Here is an 18987-nt window from a genome sequence, read left to right as displayed (position 1 = left end):
CAAGTTGTCCATAGTAACTTTAGTTACTAAGTAACTTAAGATTGGTGGTAATCCAGGTACTATGGATAACTCTATGGATAACTCAAGTTATCCATAGTAACTTTAGTTACTAAGTAACTTAAGATTGGTGGTAGTCCAGGTACTGTGGATAACTCAAGTTGTCCATAGTAATTTTAGTTACTAAGTAACTTAAGATTGGTGGTATAGGCCTGAACCTATTATGCTCAAAATTTTACCTATTATTCTTTCCAGAATTTCCCAAAAAATTCTCCTATTCTTTTTGTTATTCTTGTATCCAGCCTATTAATTATTCTCATTCAGTATATATCTATGGCTAGTCACTTAGTTTTCAAGATGCTGCTATAAGTAGTTTTGTCCGAATTATTAATAGCCATATATAATAGTTACAGCAGGGTTAGAATAGCTATTTACAGTAATAATTCAAGTGTATTTAATTATTAGTGTATTATAATAATATTCTGTAACTACTCTATAGCTACTAAGTTAGGTAGATAATAATGCTCAAAGACTTGAAGAAGATACACTGGTATAAGATGTACAATTTCAGAATTGCAGATAATCATGCAGTTAAATCCCTGATGCTGGCTGTAGATTGTTAACATGAAACTATCTGACTGCTCTATTAGAGTATTTGAGTGTTCTATTAGAGTATATCGATGTGGTAGCCCAGGTACTGTGGATAACACAAGTTGTCCATAGTAACTTTAGTTACTAAGTAACTCAAGATTGGTGGTAGCCCAGGTACTATGGATAACTAAAGTTGTCCATAGTAACTTTAGTTACTAAGTAACTCAAGATTGGTGGTAGCCCAGGTACTATGGATAACTAAAGTTGTCCATAGTAACTTTAGTTACTAAGTAACATAAGATTGGTGGAATCTCCTGGTACTATGGATAACTTAAGTTGTCTGTAGTAACTTTAGTTACTAAGTAAGTTAATATTGGCGATACCCAGAGTAGCCCAGGTACTATGGACAACTCAAATTGTCTGTAGTAACTTTAGTTACTAAGTAACATACTTAAGATCGGTGGTACCAATCTGTTATACGTTGAAGCTGAGACTAGACTATAGTAACTTAAGATGCCAATAGTATCTTAAGTTACATCTGATTTCTGGATGAATAATCAGAACCTTTGAACTTGAGATATACAAAAGTATAAAAGAAAACCTTGTGGCAGTATTGGACTAGTATGTGATCTGTCATCAAATTCTGTAGTATAAGTTTAAAACTATTGACAAAATGTTTATAATTCTGTTTGGCTGAAGTTGCACATATGTATATCTATGCTCTATTAGGAAATTTCATCTTAGAACTCCAACATTCAAGTTGGCCTGCTAAATATTTCAGAGCAGGAAACATGAAGCATAAGAAGTATGTAGTATTATACTTTCTATAATTTACTTGACAACTTAATATAGTATATAAATAATAGTTGATAACATAACTGAAAATATTAGTGCATTTACCAATGGTAGATTTAGGGAGGGTGCTGAAGCATCCCCTCCAAAATTTTACTATATAGGGGATTTCCCTCTCCGGTAGATTGTTTGTTGGAAAGGGGATGTTGTAAAAAATCTATCCTCATCCGTGGTATTCACAGAAGCGGCGTAGCAACGTATGGAGCTAATTTATACATTTTCTTAGAGATATTGAATTATTGTGACTTTTTTTGGTCTTCACTAAGGTTATAAAGCAGTGCTCGAAATAACGTTCGACAATCAGACATTATCCGGACAAATTACGTAATGTCTGAACAAGTTTCTATTTATTCGACAGAAATGTCCGGACAAAAGAGAACACGCGGTGAAGACGATGATGGTGGTGCAAAGAAGCGAAAGGTTACGAAACGAACAGTGGACAAGTGGATATCCGAAAATGATAAGGCTCTGCAGACGATGAGATGGCTGCATTACGAAACGGCGAGCGGCGACCGAGAGCACGTGACCATGCTGAAATGTAAAGTTTGCGGCAAGTACAAGGAGAAGCTCATTTCGATGCGAAACTATAGGTCAGCCTTCGTTGAAGGGACGCCCAACGTTCGTGCTTCGACATTCAAAGATCACGCGGCGACGGATATGCATCGACGAGCGATGGGGTTACAGGCCAAGGAGAGTGCCAGTAGCATTATGGAATACGCACCGATCGCCAGGACGATGGCTCAAGCCAGCCTGAGCGAAACAGCCAAGGTAAGCATTAAGAAAAAGTTTGACATTGCATATGTGATGGCAAAAGAAAACTTTGCTTTCACTAAGATGACAAGTCTGTGCGAGCTAGAAGAAAGGAATGGCACAAATTTGGGATCAGGCTACAAAAATGACCATTCCTGTGCTACCTTTATTGAATTTATCGCCCGTGAACTAGCAGAAAGTCTTATTTCTTCTATTGGGAAGTGCCACTTTTTTAGTTTACAAGCAGATGGTACCACAGACTCCGGGAACATTGAAAACAAACTTTTCATGATTCTTTATCTCGACCCATATCGTACGGATGGTCAAGTCCATATCCAGAATAGGTTTTTTACCACCAGGTATCTTAAATGTGGCACAGCTGAAGGCTTGTACAATGCTTTCGGGAATGCTTTAGAGTACATGGGCCTAGAGGAATCTAAGTCTAAATTAATAGGGTTTGGCTGTGATGGCACCAATGTTAACATAGCAGACGGGGGGTTAAAGGGGCTTCTAACTAAGGAATTCCCATGGTTGGTTGTTAATTGGTGCCTATCTCATCGACTCGAATTAGCCATAAAGGATGCCCTGAAGTCTACTTTCTTTGAAAGCGTGGACGAATTGCTTTTAAGGCTGTATTACCTTTATGAAAAATCACCTAAGAAGCTTCGTCAGTTGGAAGAGGTGGTACTAAGTCTTAAAGAATGCTTAGATCCTTCAGAGCTCCCCCATAAAGGAGGGAAGCGGCCTTTAAGAGCCTGTGGTACTCGGTTTGTTGCACATAAAGTGAGTGCTTTAGAAAGAGTAGTAGACCGATATGGAGCATATATCAGTCATCTAATAGCTCTAACTGAGGACTCGAGTGTGCGGGCAGTGGAAAAGCAGAAGCTAAAGGGCTATATTAAGCAGTGGACCGATGCTAAAGCTTTGTTTGGGTGTGCATTTTTTATTGATTTGCTTAGACCGGTGGCTATTCTTTGTAAAGTATTGCAGAATGCTGACGTTTGTGTTTACCAAGCCATTGATAGTTTAATGAAAACTAAGAAAGCATTGGATAAGCTTAAAACCACCCCATTGAAGGAATTACCTTCAGTGAAAAAGGTATTATCTCGAGGTACAGAAGGTCCTGATGGGTCATTCACCTACCAGGGAGTCGTAGTCAAGAGATACGAATTAGGGTTCACTTACCTTGACAATAACTACCCCTCACTGGTCGAAGCTGTGGAAGCCTGTTTAAGAAAACGCCTCAAAGCGCAAAACACAGATTTGCTCTCTGATGCATTAACCATTTTGGCAACTCACGGCTGGGAGAGATGCGAATCAGCCTCATTTGCCAATTCCGCAATTGAAACCGTTTCAAAAAGGTTTGAAGTCCCTTTAGAGAAGGCTTCTGTAGACATCTCCCTTTTGACAGATGAGTGGGAAGACATGGTAGGCTATGCAAAGCAGTATGTGAATTTGATGTCAAACTACAAAGAGGTGTGGTGGAAACTTTTTAATTCACCAGTGGCAAAGCAGTGGAGCAACATTCTAGCTCTAGTCGAGCTTTTGTTTTGTCTTCCTGTGGGTAATGGTGCACTCGAACGCATCTTCTCTCAGCTGAAGTTGATAAAAACTAGTCACCGCACTAGCCTGAAAGAAGACACGCTTGATCAGTTGCTAAGAATTCATGTCGAAGGCCCTCCATTAGCACAATGGCAGGCTGATGGTGCATTAGAATTATGGCTGAGGGAAAAGGCAAGAAGGATTACCCACAAGGAAACACACAAGAAACGCACAAAAGCCGTTGTCAATATTGATACCTCTGAGGATGAAGAGGAACTGTTTTGCTTAGATGACTGGGACAAGTGGATGTGTAGCAGTGATGATGATGACCTTGAAATTGTTGAATAGATAATTCATTTTTATTAATAAAATAACATTTACATTATTGTAAATTTAATTATCACTCATGTAATAACTATATACCATGTAACAGTTAATCATTGTAAATAATTTAATAATCACTCATGTAATGGTTGATCATTGTAAATTAATACTCATGTAACCACAACAATGTAACAGTAATATTGATTCAGATTATTATAAAAAAATAATGGTAACTTAACATTATTAATACAAAGCTGAAATAGCGGTCAGAGAGATGTTCTTGCGCCCATCATTTCCAGTATAAAGCAATATTATTTGGTAAGGTGAACAATGTCATAGCAAATCATCAAACTCACTTGTTACATAACCTAAAATGCTCCAGATGTGATCTCAGAAGAACCTTTTTTCAAAATTTTCCTGGGGGGGGGGGGGATGCCCCCAGACCCCCTAGCTTGCAGCATGCTTCGCATGCTGGTGAGTGTGGCAGAACACCTTCGCATGCTGGTGAGTGTGGCAGAACACATAACAGTATTGACAGGTCAATATTGATTTTGTTCAGACATTTGCGCAGGACAAAAATTTGATACTATTTCAAGCACTGTAAAGGAAACGAGTGGTCTACTTCTTGTGAGCATCAGTGGTAAGCTTGGTGGTAAGCTCGGTGATAAGTTGACGCTGCGTTACAACCTCACACGAAGGATTTTGTTAGCACCTCCCTACTGAAATCCTACATCCACTCCTGATTTACAGAATTAGCGCTGTATACTAAATTTGATTGCGGTCCAAGTGATCACCATCAGGGTCATTCAAACACAGAATGAGTTTTGAGGGTGACAACTAGCCCGCCACAGTCAATAGACTATAACAGAACACTGTCACCAGCATAGTTCTAGACGTCAACTCTTTTAAGAGTCACTGAATGATGTGACTTTGAGAATTGATGTCTAGTTAGCTATGCTATGTTAGCTATTTATGCAGTTGCAACATTTATCATCAGTTTTTATTACTGCTTAACAATTAATATTTCAAATATAAGGTAGCACAGCCAAGTGGCTAAACCAAATAATTTAAAGCTACAAATATCCTAACATATGTATGGCTGAAACATGACATGGAAGTGGCTGGGTTTCATCAACCATCACACCCTACCTACACACCAATCATACTGCTGCCTGGCCTTATCTGAACTAGTAAATGTGACAGTATAGCATAGAAGGTGGATCTGAAGAAATGATTTACATTTGATAAATCCTCAAAACAGTCCTGCCATGCTAACATTGACACCAGGCCACCATTTAACAACTGGGTAGACTGGTACATAAAGTTATTTTGCTAAAGGAAGCAACAACATCTAAATGGCCTAACGGGGAATAGAACTCAGGATCTCTCGATTACTACATTAGAATTTAGACCATTAATTTTGTTTAAATAACTCACAAGAGGACTGTGAGTTACTTGCCCCGCCCCAGCTCAAATTCCTGAGTGGTGCAGGGTGTATGTAAAAGTGTAACAGGTTGTCTGATATGTCATAAAGCGTCACCATTGATCTGCCATCCATTGAATATACCAGAGGAGTAAAACCAGTTCAATGGTATGGATTTGGTACCTCATTGCTATTTTCCTACCCTCCTTCATTCCATTCTATAAGCACTCATACCTGAAATGTAGAACTGTCTGATGTCATGGTTTGGATTAGGCACCCATAGCTGATATTGGCAATTCTTTACAGTCTTTACTGTTACGTGACATATGTAAAGGTTTTCCTTGATCAAGAAACTAGTATGTAGTAGAAAACCTCATCAACTGGAACCATCATTGAGATGTATCCTTGATTTGTAAACCCAAATGTTTGTTGTTCAGAAAATAATTGCACTGAAAAAGCAGAGAGAATTTTTATTGCTTCTGTAAGAGCTTGTAATTGCTCCAACTTGTCTGATACAAGTCGAAATTTTCAGGATTAAAAGTCCATTAGCTACAGTTTACTAGATACCACTAATAATAATAATATAATAATGTCTAATAAGAAGCTAAATTAACTGCTCCGAGTAACTCATTCAGTGACTGTATTAAATGCAATGTAAGATCGAGATACTCTAATAGAGCAGTCAACCACTCTAATAGAACAATCACTTTAATAGAACAGTCACAATTACATTCTTTTTTAAAAGCTACTTAATTTACATGTAGATTGTCTATAAGATTTTGGTGGACAAGCCCCTCCATGCAGAGCTTTTCAAACACACTTTATATAACAACTTGACATTCCAATATATTACATTCAGACACATGTGTAGATGGTATAATTACAGTAGCAGTATAGAGATATTTTCCAGATATCATCCATGGACTGGTCTTCAACTTATCTAAAAATTGTTATTTTTATTGACTGGAATGCCACTAAATTTAACCTTTTAGTATCTACTTTCAAAAAAAATTTCCTGGGGGGAAATGCCCCCAAATCCCTCTAGTTCACACGCTGGGTGCGCATACCATTATAATCTGAAACATGTCATATAAAAAGGTCCACTTTTCTTCTAAAAGAACCTACCCAGATAAAAGTCTGGCTATGGCCCTGACTGACACCAAACTACCCTAATTCTTCTCCTCTTTGTACTTCCACCTTGCTTAATTATCTCAGATTTGACTAATTGACTGATAGCGTCATGCAGTTTGCTTAATCAGGATAGTCTTACATCAAATTCTATCTTATTGCTACTCATTTTTATCTAGAGGTGTCCTGTGTTGGATTAACCTTCTACAGGCATAAAGTCGGACATAGAAGGTGTGATCTACGCAGTTATTGACTTGTATATGGCTCATTGTAACTTACGTAGTGGTTGGGGAATTCTCTTAGTTGATGCTACCAATGCATTTACTAGTTTGAATTGCACTGTGAAAAAAGAGGAATATAAGATGGTATATCTAATGGCTTAAACTGTACAAATAATCTCAGTATAGTCTTGCATTATACTAACTATCTTATACTTTAGTAAAAACCCCATCTTATATATTATGGGAAACAGATTATACTTTAGTTTAATACACATTCTATGGCTTTGTTTACTTAACTAAATGTGATAACTTTTTAGCTTCACCATCAGATCAGCCATTATTGTCTCATTTTTAGCTTCACCATCTCATGTGACTTAAGTTTTTTTTTGTACCAAACAAAGTCATGATGATTTTACAATAAGTAGCTACACTTCTGTTAATCACTATAGCTAGCTAACTAGCTTCAGTTTGTTGTGATAATTTCATACACACACATTTTCGTACAGTCAGTAAAGCATACAATACCAGAAAAAATATTTATTCAATCTAAGAGTCATACAAATCTAGATTTTCTTGCTCAGTTAGCACACCTGCAAAAGTTCGTAGTAATGCTTGTTTAAAATTGAGGGGTCAGTGGTGTGCGCATGCGTATTAGATGCAATTAAGTCGCCATCTTTGTCGCTATTGTTGTATCAGAGATTGTAAATGTGAGTGATATGACGGTGTATCTCGCGGAAAGAGTGTGCGCGATCGGCGCCATTGTCCAATGAGCCACGATGATAGTTATGGACCACAACTGTACATCCCCTCGTACATCCCAGGCCTGTTGGCTGTAGTGGTGAAGTGGCGCGGCCAAGTGGACAATTCCTTCGATGGCAACAATCAAAAACAGCTCTAGATGAGTAAGTATTAGACTAAAATGATAGCTTGTACGATAGGTTTAGCCGTATTAAATTGTTTATTGTGTATTGTATGACAATGACCTGCAAATGATTTAACTTTGGTGTTCAGTGCTGTGTACATATTACATGTTTTATATGTTATCTCAGCTTATGGCAGATGACGAGTGGACACAGCAACAGTAAGAGTATGCATGATCTGCTGTTATGATTTTGTATATTATCTCTTCAGAGGTACAATTTCTTGTCGAACCTCTTAGTTCTACAGGCTGTCAGTGTACAACATCTGCAGTGTTAGTTTCCTTCAATGGCAGCTGCTTCCTTTAAAGAATCTGGTAGCGACCATATGTGGACACTTTTGTTCTTTTTTCATGGAGTTGTCCAACGTCATCTTCTAATTACTTACAGCTGTAAGTGCATTAAGCCTGATTGGGTTTTTATTCATTTTCTTTTCAATAGGGTAGGAATTACAGACTTGGTCTCAGTCCTAGGAGATTCTTCTTATTGCTAACATCTGTAAGTAAGTACACTGAGAGTGTCCAGTATACAATTTATATTTGCCTTTGTTTAGGTTTGTGGAAACTGGTCTCATTTCTTCTGGGAACCGGTCTCATTTCTTCATGTTTTTCACTACTTTTTATCAACAGCTGATGGCTGCTACCTTGTCTGGCACTATAAATGAGTTCAGTGCTTTCAAGAACCTGTTCCGTCTTGTTTGTCCTTATTTCACTGACCATGCTCGTATTGCTAACAAAAGTAAGTTCACTGAGAGTATGCAAATTATATTATATTTAGTCTTGTTTCAGTTGTACTTTAGTGATTACAAGATTCTTGGACTTGGTTATCAATGTATCAGATGCTTCTTGTGAGCTTATGTAACACGTTAGCCCAACAAAGTCACATACTAAGTGGCTGTTTTATGTCTGGTTAGACTCACTGATAACACCTGTAAGTACACCAAATAATCCAGAATATGAATTATGTTTGCCTCCACTTAGGGTTGTGAGACCTGGTCTTATCAGACTTGTCTTAGTTGTAGAAGAAGTCACCTTGTATAGAGTTCCACATAAAATCTAGAGCGAAGCTACGCTATCAGTTTCAGTCCATTCATAACACTTACTCGTAGCAAGACGCCTAGACGTTCCAACACTTCCCCTTTGTCCGTTCCTTCGACAAAAATGGGACACTTTGAAGAACGGAAAACCGCTCCAGCGGCAGCATAAGTAAGTGTCAATTGTAGAGCAATTCCGTGACAATTGTAGAGAAACTGCAGCAGCATTCCAGTACATCTCCGTTCTGATGATCAACGTTCCCATGCGTATCCGAGGATTACTTTTCCATTTAACGTAATTATTCAGGATTAATGTAATTCAGTAATTAACAATTTCAAATGAAATACTTAAATAAAAAATGAGTCAGTAATCATTCCACGGGGTTTCATTGTCAGAATATTGACCATCCTCCAAAAGATCAGTGACAACTTGCATTAAACCTACAGTAAAGATACTGAGATAAGTTGCAGAGTTACAAGTACATAAATACCTGTTTGATGGTAAAACACTGGCACTACTTGAATGGTAGCCATGCTCTGTTAACAAAATGAACCATACGACATGTTCAATCTGACTGGTTTATAATACCTTAAATGCTGCCCAAAACTTTGCTGTTGAGATGAAAACAGCAATGCCCTACAAGATGAGCGTATTGAACTAATCTGTGACAATATATGACTTACGGAGACATTGAATGATGCTGCCCAGAATGTTTGGATTAATATAGAATAGAATAACACAAACTCAGTAAACGTATGTTAAGTAGATTGTACATATTTAGTGGAACCTCTCTTATGGACAGTTTGGTTCACTGATAATTGGCTGAGTGATACCAATCTGCATGGGGAGTTCAAAGGCACTGCAAGTGTTATAGCACTGTTGAACGACTGCAGAGACTACATTATAACTATTGGTAAACATAAAACGGTGGGACCAAGAATATTCAGCCATTCTGTTTGCCCTGAGTTTTTACTTTGACTGGGTCTAACTTTTTTTGTCATTATTATTGAGAGGTTCCACTGCACTATAGTATGCCATAATGCACTGGTTGGGTCAAAGGAAATTCTAACAATACAAATGCATTCAAAAGAATATCCCACCGACTATTTCCCCACTCAGCTCGACAAAATAGAAGCATTGTGAAGTACACAGTATATAAATAAAAAAAAGATTGCTACCTGCTTACCGGATGGGTACTCCTGTATTACTCCGAATAACGGCACTCCTATATATGGAAAAAATATCACGAAATACTTTAGTCGTCTTGCTTACTGGATGGGTGCTCCTGTATTACTCCGACTAACGGCACTCCTATATTTGGAAAAAAATATTATGAAATACTTTAGTCATCTTGCTTACCGGATGGGTGCTCCTGTATTACTCCGAGTAATGGCACTCCTATTTGTGAGAAATAATGAAATATTATATAGTAATCTTGCTTACCGGGTGGGTGTTTCCACATTACTCCAACTAACGGTACTCCTATATTTGTGGGAAATAGTACTCACCTAGTTCTAGAATCCCTTGTGCATTGTTGGCTTAATAAAAGTAAATGTAATTATATAAAACAACATGTTTTACTGATACACCTAAGCTGCTCTCCTACAGTATCCTGGCTCCTAATATCAATATATCACTGTCAGTTACTTAATATGCATGGTTACGAACCGTTGTACGGTCCTTTGTTCATTCCTGGGTAATTACAATTATACGTAATTTGTTACAATTAATACTTTTACTTCAATTCTGTACTATCACTAAGTGGTGTTCTGCAAAAAAATTTGATGCCTACTGTTAGTAAAACACAAGAAATTATCTTGCCTGTTAGTAAAATTATTGTGAACCATTATCGGATGTCTGTACAAAAAGATCAATCTATACTATTACAGGCATACAATTTTATTTTATCTTACCCGTTAGATGGTACCACACCAGATGGACTCCTAGAGGTTTATTCAACATATCAAGATATCAGCACATCAAATATACCCAAAGGATCTGGCACTGGTACTTCTGCTCAGGCATGTCCTTAAGAATAATAAGAATAAAACAAAACAAAGCTATTGGCAGTATATTTTAGGTACTGCACGTACTCATGACTGCCCACTCCACTGGATTGCGTGGTACTGGTGAAGATGAAGGAGTACCAGGAGCCCTCTCTTTACTAGAAAACTGGCCAGGTCTGCTATCATGACTTCTGTACCGCTGGTCTAGTATCTCCTTTGCTTCCCTTAAAGTTTAAAGTAGAACATAGAAATGAATTTTTAAACACATGCACATGTCCATAGAGTTACACAGTAACTTTCTATAGTCATGCAATTCTTTTATGCGTGCATGATAAATTTATGTGGTGTCAGTAACATTGAATTTTACTGTTGCCAACGCACAATCCGTTTATGTGCAAACTATTGCTACTGTATAAATATCGGTAGCGATATCGGTCCTCCTGCTGTTCTATACCGATACCGATATTGGTAAAAATTGCCATATTGGTGGCCGATATTATAGCCGATCCGATTATCGGTACACCTCTAGGTGCTATGAAATTTCTTATTTAACAAATGTTCTACTGACTAGCTATTGCCTCCATACAAGCATAAGTCTATAATTGCTAAGGTTATAGGCTTGAATTCTTCACTGTTCAGCATTGCTTCATCCCAAGACATGCCTTTTCATCAACTGCAGCAACTACAATGCTCGCATACCTCTGTATCCTTAGTGGGTATAAGCCAGAATGGAACAGAACCTATTAGGGTACACACCTAAAAAAATCAATTAAGATTGCACCCAACCATTGTATGCATTAAAAGCTACTTTCCTTGGATTTGCCTACAACTTTATTTGTAATCATTGTCACCAAAAACTTAAATCACTCTATTTAATGCAACACCAGGTTTCAAGTGTGCTCTGTTGAACCCTTTCATCTAAGACTAATCACACTGTGTAATACCTTTGTTAAAAACAGGTTAAATACTGTAGTATTTTGTAGCAGTACTGTATTCTCTAAGGACTTTATAACTCCCGAGATGGTTTTGCACTGGCAGTCACTTTAGTAACAGCTGTGGTTTGCGTAAATGGGCATTTTACATTAGCTAAAACATTGGCCCTCAATAAAAGATTTCAACAAAGCACATGCACAGCTTTGGTGTGTATTAAATAGAACTTTGAATGATAAAGAGGAATTTTTTTGACTGTGATTACCAATGTGTTATATATAATCTAATCAAAAACAGCTATTACATGCCAATTATTCCCCACTGGATATTTTTTGCAGCTGATCTCTCTACTGGGTGACTTGAAATATAGCTGAACTATCTACAGGATGGTTTCTTTGTAACTGAACTCTCTACAAGGTGACCCCTTCTAGCTGATCTCTCTACAGGGTGATTTGTTTCTATGTAAAGGGTGGCGGTGTGTCTTCGCCGCGACACCTCTATATGAACCCACTGTAAACTAGACTCAATAGACTCTTAATATGATGACACACATCAAAACAACAATTCTGGGCCTAATATTACAATAAAAACCGAGTCGTGAATAATGTCCTGCCTAGTACAATCATAACACTACTAACACCTGGGACAGCATGGTCAGTCACGTGCCCCCATCTCTGGATCGCGTGACTTCCCTACAACTTCCCCCCTTTTGAGAAGCTGACCCTCAGGGAAGCTATTCAATGTTCGACAGTATCTTGCAGGCTTCTTCACCTGACGACCACTCCTCGTAGTAGTCCCTGAAGGTAGATTAAGAATTACACTACTAAACTCAGAGTCCTGTGGTCCATCCTGAGATCTCTTGTTCCTTCTAAGTTGTCTTCGCTTGTGCGTTCTGCCATGTCCCATCCATGGGCTAACTGTACCCAAATGTTCTCCCTTACATCTTGATAACCTCTGTAACGACACATTGATCACTTCACCATCCAAAGTGTTGATAGGAACAATAGTTGCACAAGTCGATGTCACTCCTGTTACACGGTATGACCCTCTGAATGTGCGATCAAGCTTAAATCTAGGTTCTACCTTTAACATTGCTAGATCTCCCTCAGTGATCTTAATCTCACTAGCACTCTTATCTTACTGGACCTTCTGCCCAAACTGAGCTCTACCAATGTTCTGTTTAGCCATTTCACGCACTTGCTTCAATTCCTTACATAACTCCTTACCATACTCTGATTCTAAAGTTGGGTGTTCATCACTGGAGCATAGAAATCCATTCCTGTCAGAATGCGACAGTCACGACCATGCATTAGAAAAAACGGTGTTTCTCCTGTCGATGAGTGTGGGCTTGTCCTGTATGCCAACAACACAGCACCTAGCAGGTTGTCCCAGTTCTTAACCAACTTTTCCACTAACTTCACCAGCATCATCTTCAACATACGATTAAAACGTTCAACCAATCCATCTGTTTGTGGGTGGTTTCCTGATGTGGGTAACTGCTTCAATCCTAGTATAGCTGCTGTATCTTGAAGTACATCCGAAAGAAACTCAGCTGCCCTATCATGTATGATTTTGGCAGGAACTCCATGCCTCCACACTAACTCTGCAAGACACTTAGACAGTGTAGTGGCAGTCCTGTCCTTAACAGCAAATACTTCTGGCCACTTAGTGAGGTAGTCCTGAAAGACTAACTCGTACTTATTACCATCCTCACTCACATCCATCTCCTTGAAATCCTTCCCCAAGCACTCAAACGGTTCGCCAACTGGAATACACTTCAAGGGAGGCTTCTTCCGCCGTTCCTGACCCTGAGTGGAAGCACACACTACACATGATTCACACACCTTATACACAGCAGATCTCATGCCTGGCCAATAGTAGTACTGACTGAGCCGGCGATACATCTTGGGAGCAAAATGACCAGCGAACATGGCTTCATGATGCTCTGACAACATTTTCTTGTGTAGGCTTGCTGGGACTACCAGACGCCTCCTTCCAGCAGCATCACCATTCTCAAAATACAGAACTCCCGTCTACAAGAAAATAACTTTTGAACCTGTGTCACTAGCTTCCTTGCTCGTGTAGGGTCCTCTGGGAGACTCTTCTCCTCTACTGAATCAACTGATTCAACTCACTGTACTCCTCTGTGCCTTCCTCATCTTATCCATGATTGGTTCCTCCTCAACAACTTCCATCTGTAACACTTCAGGAACCGGTGCTCGAGAGAGAGCTTCAGCTGCCCTGTTCACACTTCCAGGTTTGTGCTCTAATGTCACCTAGGGCAAGTACTGCGACAGTCGCAAATACCATCTTGCTAGGATATCCTTTGTCTGGCTCTTCAGATAAGATATAAAAGATGATACCAGTGCCTGATGGTCTGTATAAACAGTGACTTTACTGCCTAACAAGTACACTTGAAAATGCTCTAGGGCATATACTAAAGCAGCTACTTCCAACTCACTGACACCATACTTTTGTTCAGCTTGATTAGTACATCGGCTTGCATATGCCACTGGGTGGCGTTCACCATCATCGGCCACTTGCTCAAGTACTGCCCCAAATCCCAGCTCACTAGCATCAGTCCACAAGGTAAAAGGCTTATCCAAATCCAGGGGACGCAATACTGGTGCAGAAACTAATCTGTCCTTAATCTGGTTGAATGCTAGCTCGCACTCTTGGGACCAATCAAACTTCACAAACCTTCCAGTTGACTTATCCTTTCTGGTGAGGGCTGTAAGTGGTCTTGATAGCGTTGCCATCTCCAGGATAAATCGGCGATAAAAATTAGCCAAACCCAAGAAGCTCTTCACTTCCTTAAAGGTCTTCAGAACAGGAAAATTGGTAACAGCAGTTACTTTCTTGTTGTTGGGTCGTACTCCCTCAGGGGTCAACGTGTGCCCCAAATACTCTATCTCTGCAATGGCAAACATACACTTAGATGGCTTTAAGCGAAGCACAGCTTCCTTAAGTCTAACACTTCACGAACATGACTCACGTGTTCCTCCATTGTCTTAGACATAATCAGTAAATCATCTAAGTAGACTGACACAAATGACCACTTCTCACCAGAGAACAAATGACTCATCAGCCGCTGAAACGTAGCAGGCGTGTTTGTCAATCTAAACGGCATCTGTCTATACTGAAATAAGCCCATATGGCATGTAAAAGCTGTCTTTGGCTTAGAGTCCTCAGCCATCCTTACTTGATGGTATCCTTTCATTAGGTCCAATGAGGTAAAAATCCTCGGCTTGTTCTTACCAATCATATCGATCAACTCGTCGATCCTGGGTAGGAGGTACTGATCAGGAACATTGTTCTTATTCACCCCTCTATAATCTACACATACATGAAGAGCACCATTCTTCTTCCTAACAAGTACTAGTGCTGACGTGTAAGGGCTACTACTGGGTTCTATACAACCAGTATGGAGTAAATTTCTCAACTCCTGCTCCAACTCATGTCTGAGCATATACGGAAGCCGTCTTGGGGACGTCTGTACAGGCTTAGCACTTCCTGTGTCAATGGTGTGGGTCACCATATCCGTCTCTCCAAGCTCACCATCTTGCAGAGCGAACACATCACTCATGCCTAACAACAGTTCCTCTAGTTGCTTCCTCTCACCATCCGTATTCTGACTTGCCAATCTGCAGTTGCTCCTGTAACTGTAACCTCCTCACACTCTCATCACTATTACTCTCCTGGATGTGCCGTACACATAGGGCTTCATCAACACTTGTGTCATTCCAGACAGGATTGTCCTCATCAACCACAGTTCCTGGTTGTACTTCGCCAACAATTTGACCTTCTTCAATGGTCTGTGACTCTAGACGCCAATTACTAATAACCACCTGTGTACTGGACTCACCTGTCCACACTGTCTCCTCAATGTCACATTGTTGCTTGGCCAGTACGTCCTCACTAGGAGTCACTACTCCAATCACTGTTGACTGTGAATCACTATATGACTGTTGTTGAACAGTTGCTTTGACCACCTTGGTCTGTTGAGGTGCTAGATGTACTACTTGTGAGAGAGTAACACACAGTACTTTCTTACTACAAACGGTAACTCTGTCAACAGGCTCCACTACAGTACCATTAGCGTGTACCACTTGTACACCATAATCCACTGTACAATTTGTCCCAAGTATAACTCCACAGTTTTTCATGCTCCCTTGCCAAATTGGCTTCGACGACTCAAGAACAAAACATGGTACAGTGAGAGTCTTGCCTGTCTCCTCCAACAGGATACCTAGTACAACAATACTGGTAGCACCCAACTCCTCACCTCCAGCTCCTTTGGGCTGGGATTGCACTGAGCACTTACGGGACTTCGACTACTCTGAACCCCAATTATTCCTCTCTTCAATCTTAGGTAGCATTTTGTTGAATCTTTACTAATCAGCTACAAGGCGTAGCAGTTAGCTATTTTGTTTGTGAGTATTCATACTTCGAGTTTAAAGATAAATACTTGTAAGGGAAAAGGCTGGTGTGCCTCTTAATTTTGCACAGTATGACACACTCTGAATCAGCAGTAGGCACTTATAGAGGCTTTAATTATACGTGGACCAAAAATAGGGTGTGCCACATGCATGCTAAAGTTAATATCTTTCAAAGTCGTAAAACTGGATGTGTGAGGAAACCCCTTTTCACAAATCCGGTTAGCATTTGCATTGGTTTGAGCACACCTTCAATAGTACGTAAATGTAGCCACAAATGGTTACAAAATTATGCTGCTTGTAGTGGCCAGCAGATCACACTCAAACCACCAATAGGCATAATTGCATGGACGCCAAATGCGACAAAAATCAGGTAAAATTTTTATTTAACATCGATATTTTGAATTCGATAAAAACCGTCACATCGATGTTTTTTAATCGATGTTTTGTAATCGAAGTTACAGCATCGATGTTTTTTACTCAATGTGATCGATGTTTTGTAATCGAAGTTACAGCATCGATGTTTTTTACTCAATGTGATCGATGTTTTGTAATCGAAGTAACAGCATCGATGTTTTTAAATCAATCTGATCAATGTTTTGTAGTCGATGTTACAACATTGATCTAAAAACATCAATGATTTTGCATCGATCTCTGAACATTGATGCAGAATTGAGGTGTCAAATTCTTGCAGATATTTAAATCACGAATTTTAAAGTATCACTTTAAGCGCCCGTAAAAATAATCCAGGAGTACAAACATGTGTGAGGTGTAGGCAACCATAACCTCAACCAAAGTGTACGAATATTGCACAAACAGGTACGAGAACATATAACGTAGTTTAATGTCGTTATCAGGGTTGTTATGTATTGGTTGGTGGAATATTTCTAAATAAAGAGCACCAAGTCCTCACCATGCTAGTTAGTCTCATGTGGCCAGACCGCTACTCTTCTTTTTGTGTGGGCATTTGGACCTCTACTTTTCCAAATGCCCACACAAAAAGAAAAGCAGTCTGGCTACGCGAGACTACATGCTAGTTGGTCCAGGTTGCTTGATATCTTTTGGGTAGTCCTGATATAATTACCGCTCATGAAGTGAGGTGAAGAAGCTGAAAGCTATGGTGTACACATGGTAGTGAGTCTCGTGTGACCAGACATTGTTGGGCAAGGGGAGAAAAAGGATGATCATATTAATTTTAGTGGTTACGTTACAAGTATGCAGTAATACAAGACTCCTGTTTAATAAAACTAATGACCAAATACTCCACTTACCTGTGAATCACAACTGATTTAATCATTGGTAGACTTCAAAGCAGCTCAGATTAGTTTGTTTGTGATTCATAAAATACAAATGACAACTGTAAATGTATCATGTTTCTTTGGTTAATGCATCTATCAGTCTCAAGGGTCTCCCATACACCAATTGAGACATCCATGCTTTACCCTATTTGTATGGCCGTAGTTCGTAAATCAATTGTTTCTGTGTTATGGTTGTTGGTTTTTATATTGTATATAAATTAATATTTTGTTTATTAACTTTTGTTAGAGGATAGTTATGAATTGCACATGTGGCTGTGACTACTTTTATTAGATAGAGTACCTCAATCTTCCCACTCGGCTATACAGAAGATCAATCTAGTGGGTATGGCACAACACTTTGTTTTTCTACAGATAAGTTTTACACATTTTTAAGGGTTGGGTTACTATGCATTTGAGTGACTTATCACAACATTTCATCCTTGAGTGGTGAATATGATACTAAAAAGTACAGTGCAGCTGTGATAAGTCAAATGGGTTTAGTTAAATCTATTCTAATCACTGCTTGTCCAACACTGCTTGACAGTATTTAGCTGCTAATAGGAGTAGAAAATTGCATGGTCATAGCACAATGGCATACAGTATGGCACACAGTTACATATTATGGACTCCAGTGACTAATCACCAATTCACAATATACATAGGTTATAGGAAGTAGTATCACAATAATCACGTGTGCCTGTAAGAGTGAGAGAAACATATTTGGGTATACCACTATACTTACATGTCAGTATCTGCTATACAGTAGAGTAGATACCGTCAAGCAGTGAATAGAGTACATTTAATTGAACCCATTTGACTTATCACAGACTTTTTAGTATCATATTCACAGACTTTTTAGTATCATATTCACCACTCAGTGCTGAAATGTGTAAAACTAAAAAAAATGTCAGTCCATTCCAGAATTCCAGTCCAGTGATTAGACACTACCATTCAATATCCAGGTGCCTGTAAATATTTTTTTTTTAAATGATGTAATTACAGAGTAAGACTGTTCTGTAAAGGTGATTTTGCCATGTATGATATTTCCATAATGGTTTTTAGGTGCAGCTTTTTTATCGGTGCACATCACTTTAGGGGGGACCCTACTAAACAGTACACTTGTAAGAGCCTAAACCCCACCTCAGCCTACAGCCCCTCAGCATGCAGGCAATATACCAGCCTCCCCAGAGTGACTTTGCGATGAGTCAGTCATCACCAGTGTTGGGTTACATGAATTAGACTTTACTTTTCATGGGCTACTAATGTGTAACAGGTTGTTACTTCAAAATCGTTACATTTGTGCTTACTAAATACTGACTGCAAAGGACAAAAATGCCTTACAACTTAACCCTTTGTTACCTAAAAGCCATTAAAGTGGCACGCATACCCCGTTACCTGAATTATTTTTACCAAAATTACACAGGCGTGAACTCACCACTGTAACTCTTTAACTAAGGATCCTCCGTGACTGAAAAGCAGCCTGAATACTGTCCATTAGCTGCTCTACAAGGTGAGGTGTTGTTTAAATAATTGTAACA

General features: G+C 39.1%; 3 protein-coding genes and 1 long non-coding RNA gene across 6 annotated transcripts in view; 2 read left to right on the top strand and 2 right to left on the bottom strand.

The window, feature by feature from the left end:
• Positions 1-1800: 1800 nt before the first annotated feature.
• LOC136245957 (zinc finger protein 862-like) lies at positions 1801-4080 on the top strand. The gene has a single exon (XM_066037410.1). The coding sequence runs from the start codon at positions 1801-1803 to the stop codon at positions 4078-4080; it is 2280 nt and encodes a 759-aa protein (XP_065893482.1).
• A 3835-nt stretch (positions 4081-7915) lies between these two features.
• Positions 7916-8765, top strand: LOC136245812 (uncharacterized). 2 transcript variants are annotated; one of them, XR_010696139.1, is made up of 5 exons: positions 7916-8137; positions 8187-8243; positions 8299-8483; positions 8534-8675; positions 8726-8765. It is a non-coding gene; the product is annotated as an uncharacterized lncRNA (long non-coding RNA). The 2 variants fall into 2 exon arrangements; XR_010696140.1 differs by having other exon boundaries at positions 8187-8247.
• Positions 8411-10543, bottom strand: LOC136245811 (uncharacterized). The gene is made up of 9 exons (XM_066037283.1): positions 10448-10543; positions 10223-10398; positions 10139-10177; positions 10052-10090; positions 9966-10004; positions 9463-9479; positions 9368-9415; positions 9270-9315; positions 8411-9219 (listed from the first exon to the last, which is right to left on the bottom strand). Exons 2-9 carry the CDS (start codon positions 10239-10241, stop codon positions 9143-9145), a joined length of 324 nt encoding a protein of 107 aa, XP_065893355.1. The 5' UTR covers positions 10242-10398; positions 10448-10543; the 3' UTR covers positions 8411-9142.
• Positions 10544-10598: 55 nt separating this feature from the next.
• Positions 10599-18987, bottom strand: part of LOC136245808 (uncharacterized) — a 27162-nt gene continuing 18773 nt past the window's right edge. For both annotated transcript variants that reach the window (XM_066037281.1, XM_066037282.1), the window contains 3 exons: positions 10873-11009; positions 10693-10807; positions 10599-10636 (listed from right to left, as the gene is read on the bottom strand). The gene's annotated coding sequence lies outside the window, so the exon portion shown is untranslated. The remainder of the gene's footprint in view (positions 10637-10692; positions 10808-10872; positions 11010-18987) is intronic.

This window comes from Dysidea avara, chromosome 15 (genome assembly GCF_963678975.1).
Source record: "Dysidea avara chromosome 15, odDysAvar1.4, whole genome shotgun sequence".
Classification (NCBI taxonomy): Eukaryota; Metazoa; Porifera; class Demospongiae; order Dictyoceratida; family Dysideidae; genus Dysidea; species Dysidea avara.
This window is presented reverse-complemented; position numbering and strand designations above follow the sequence as displayed.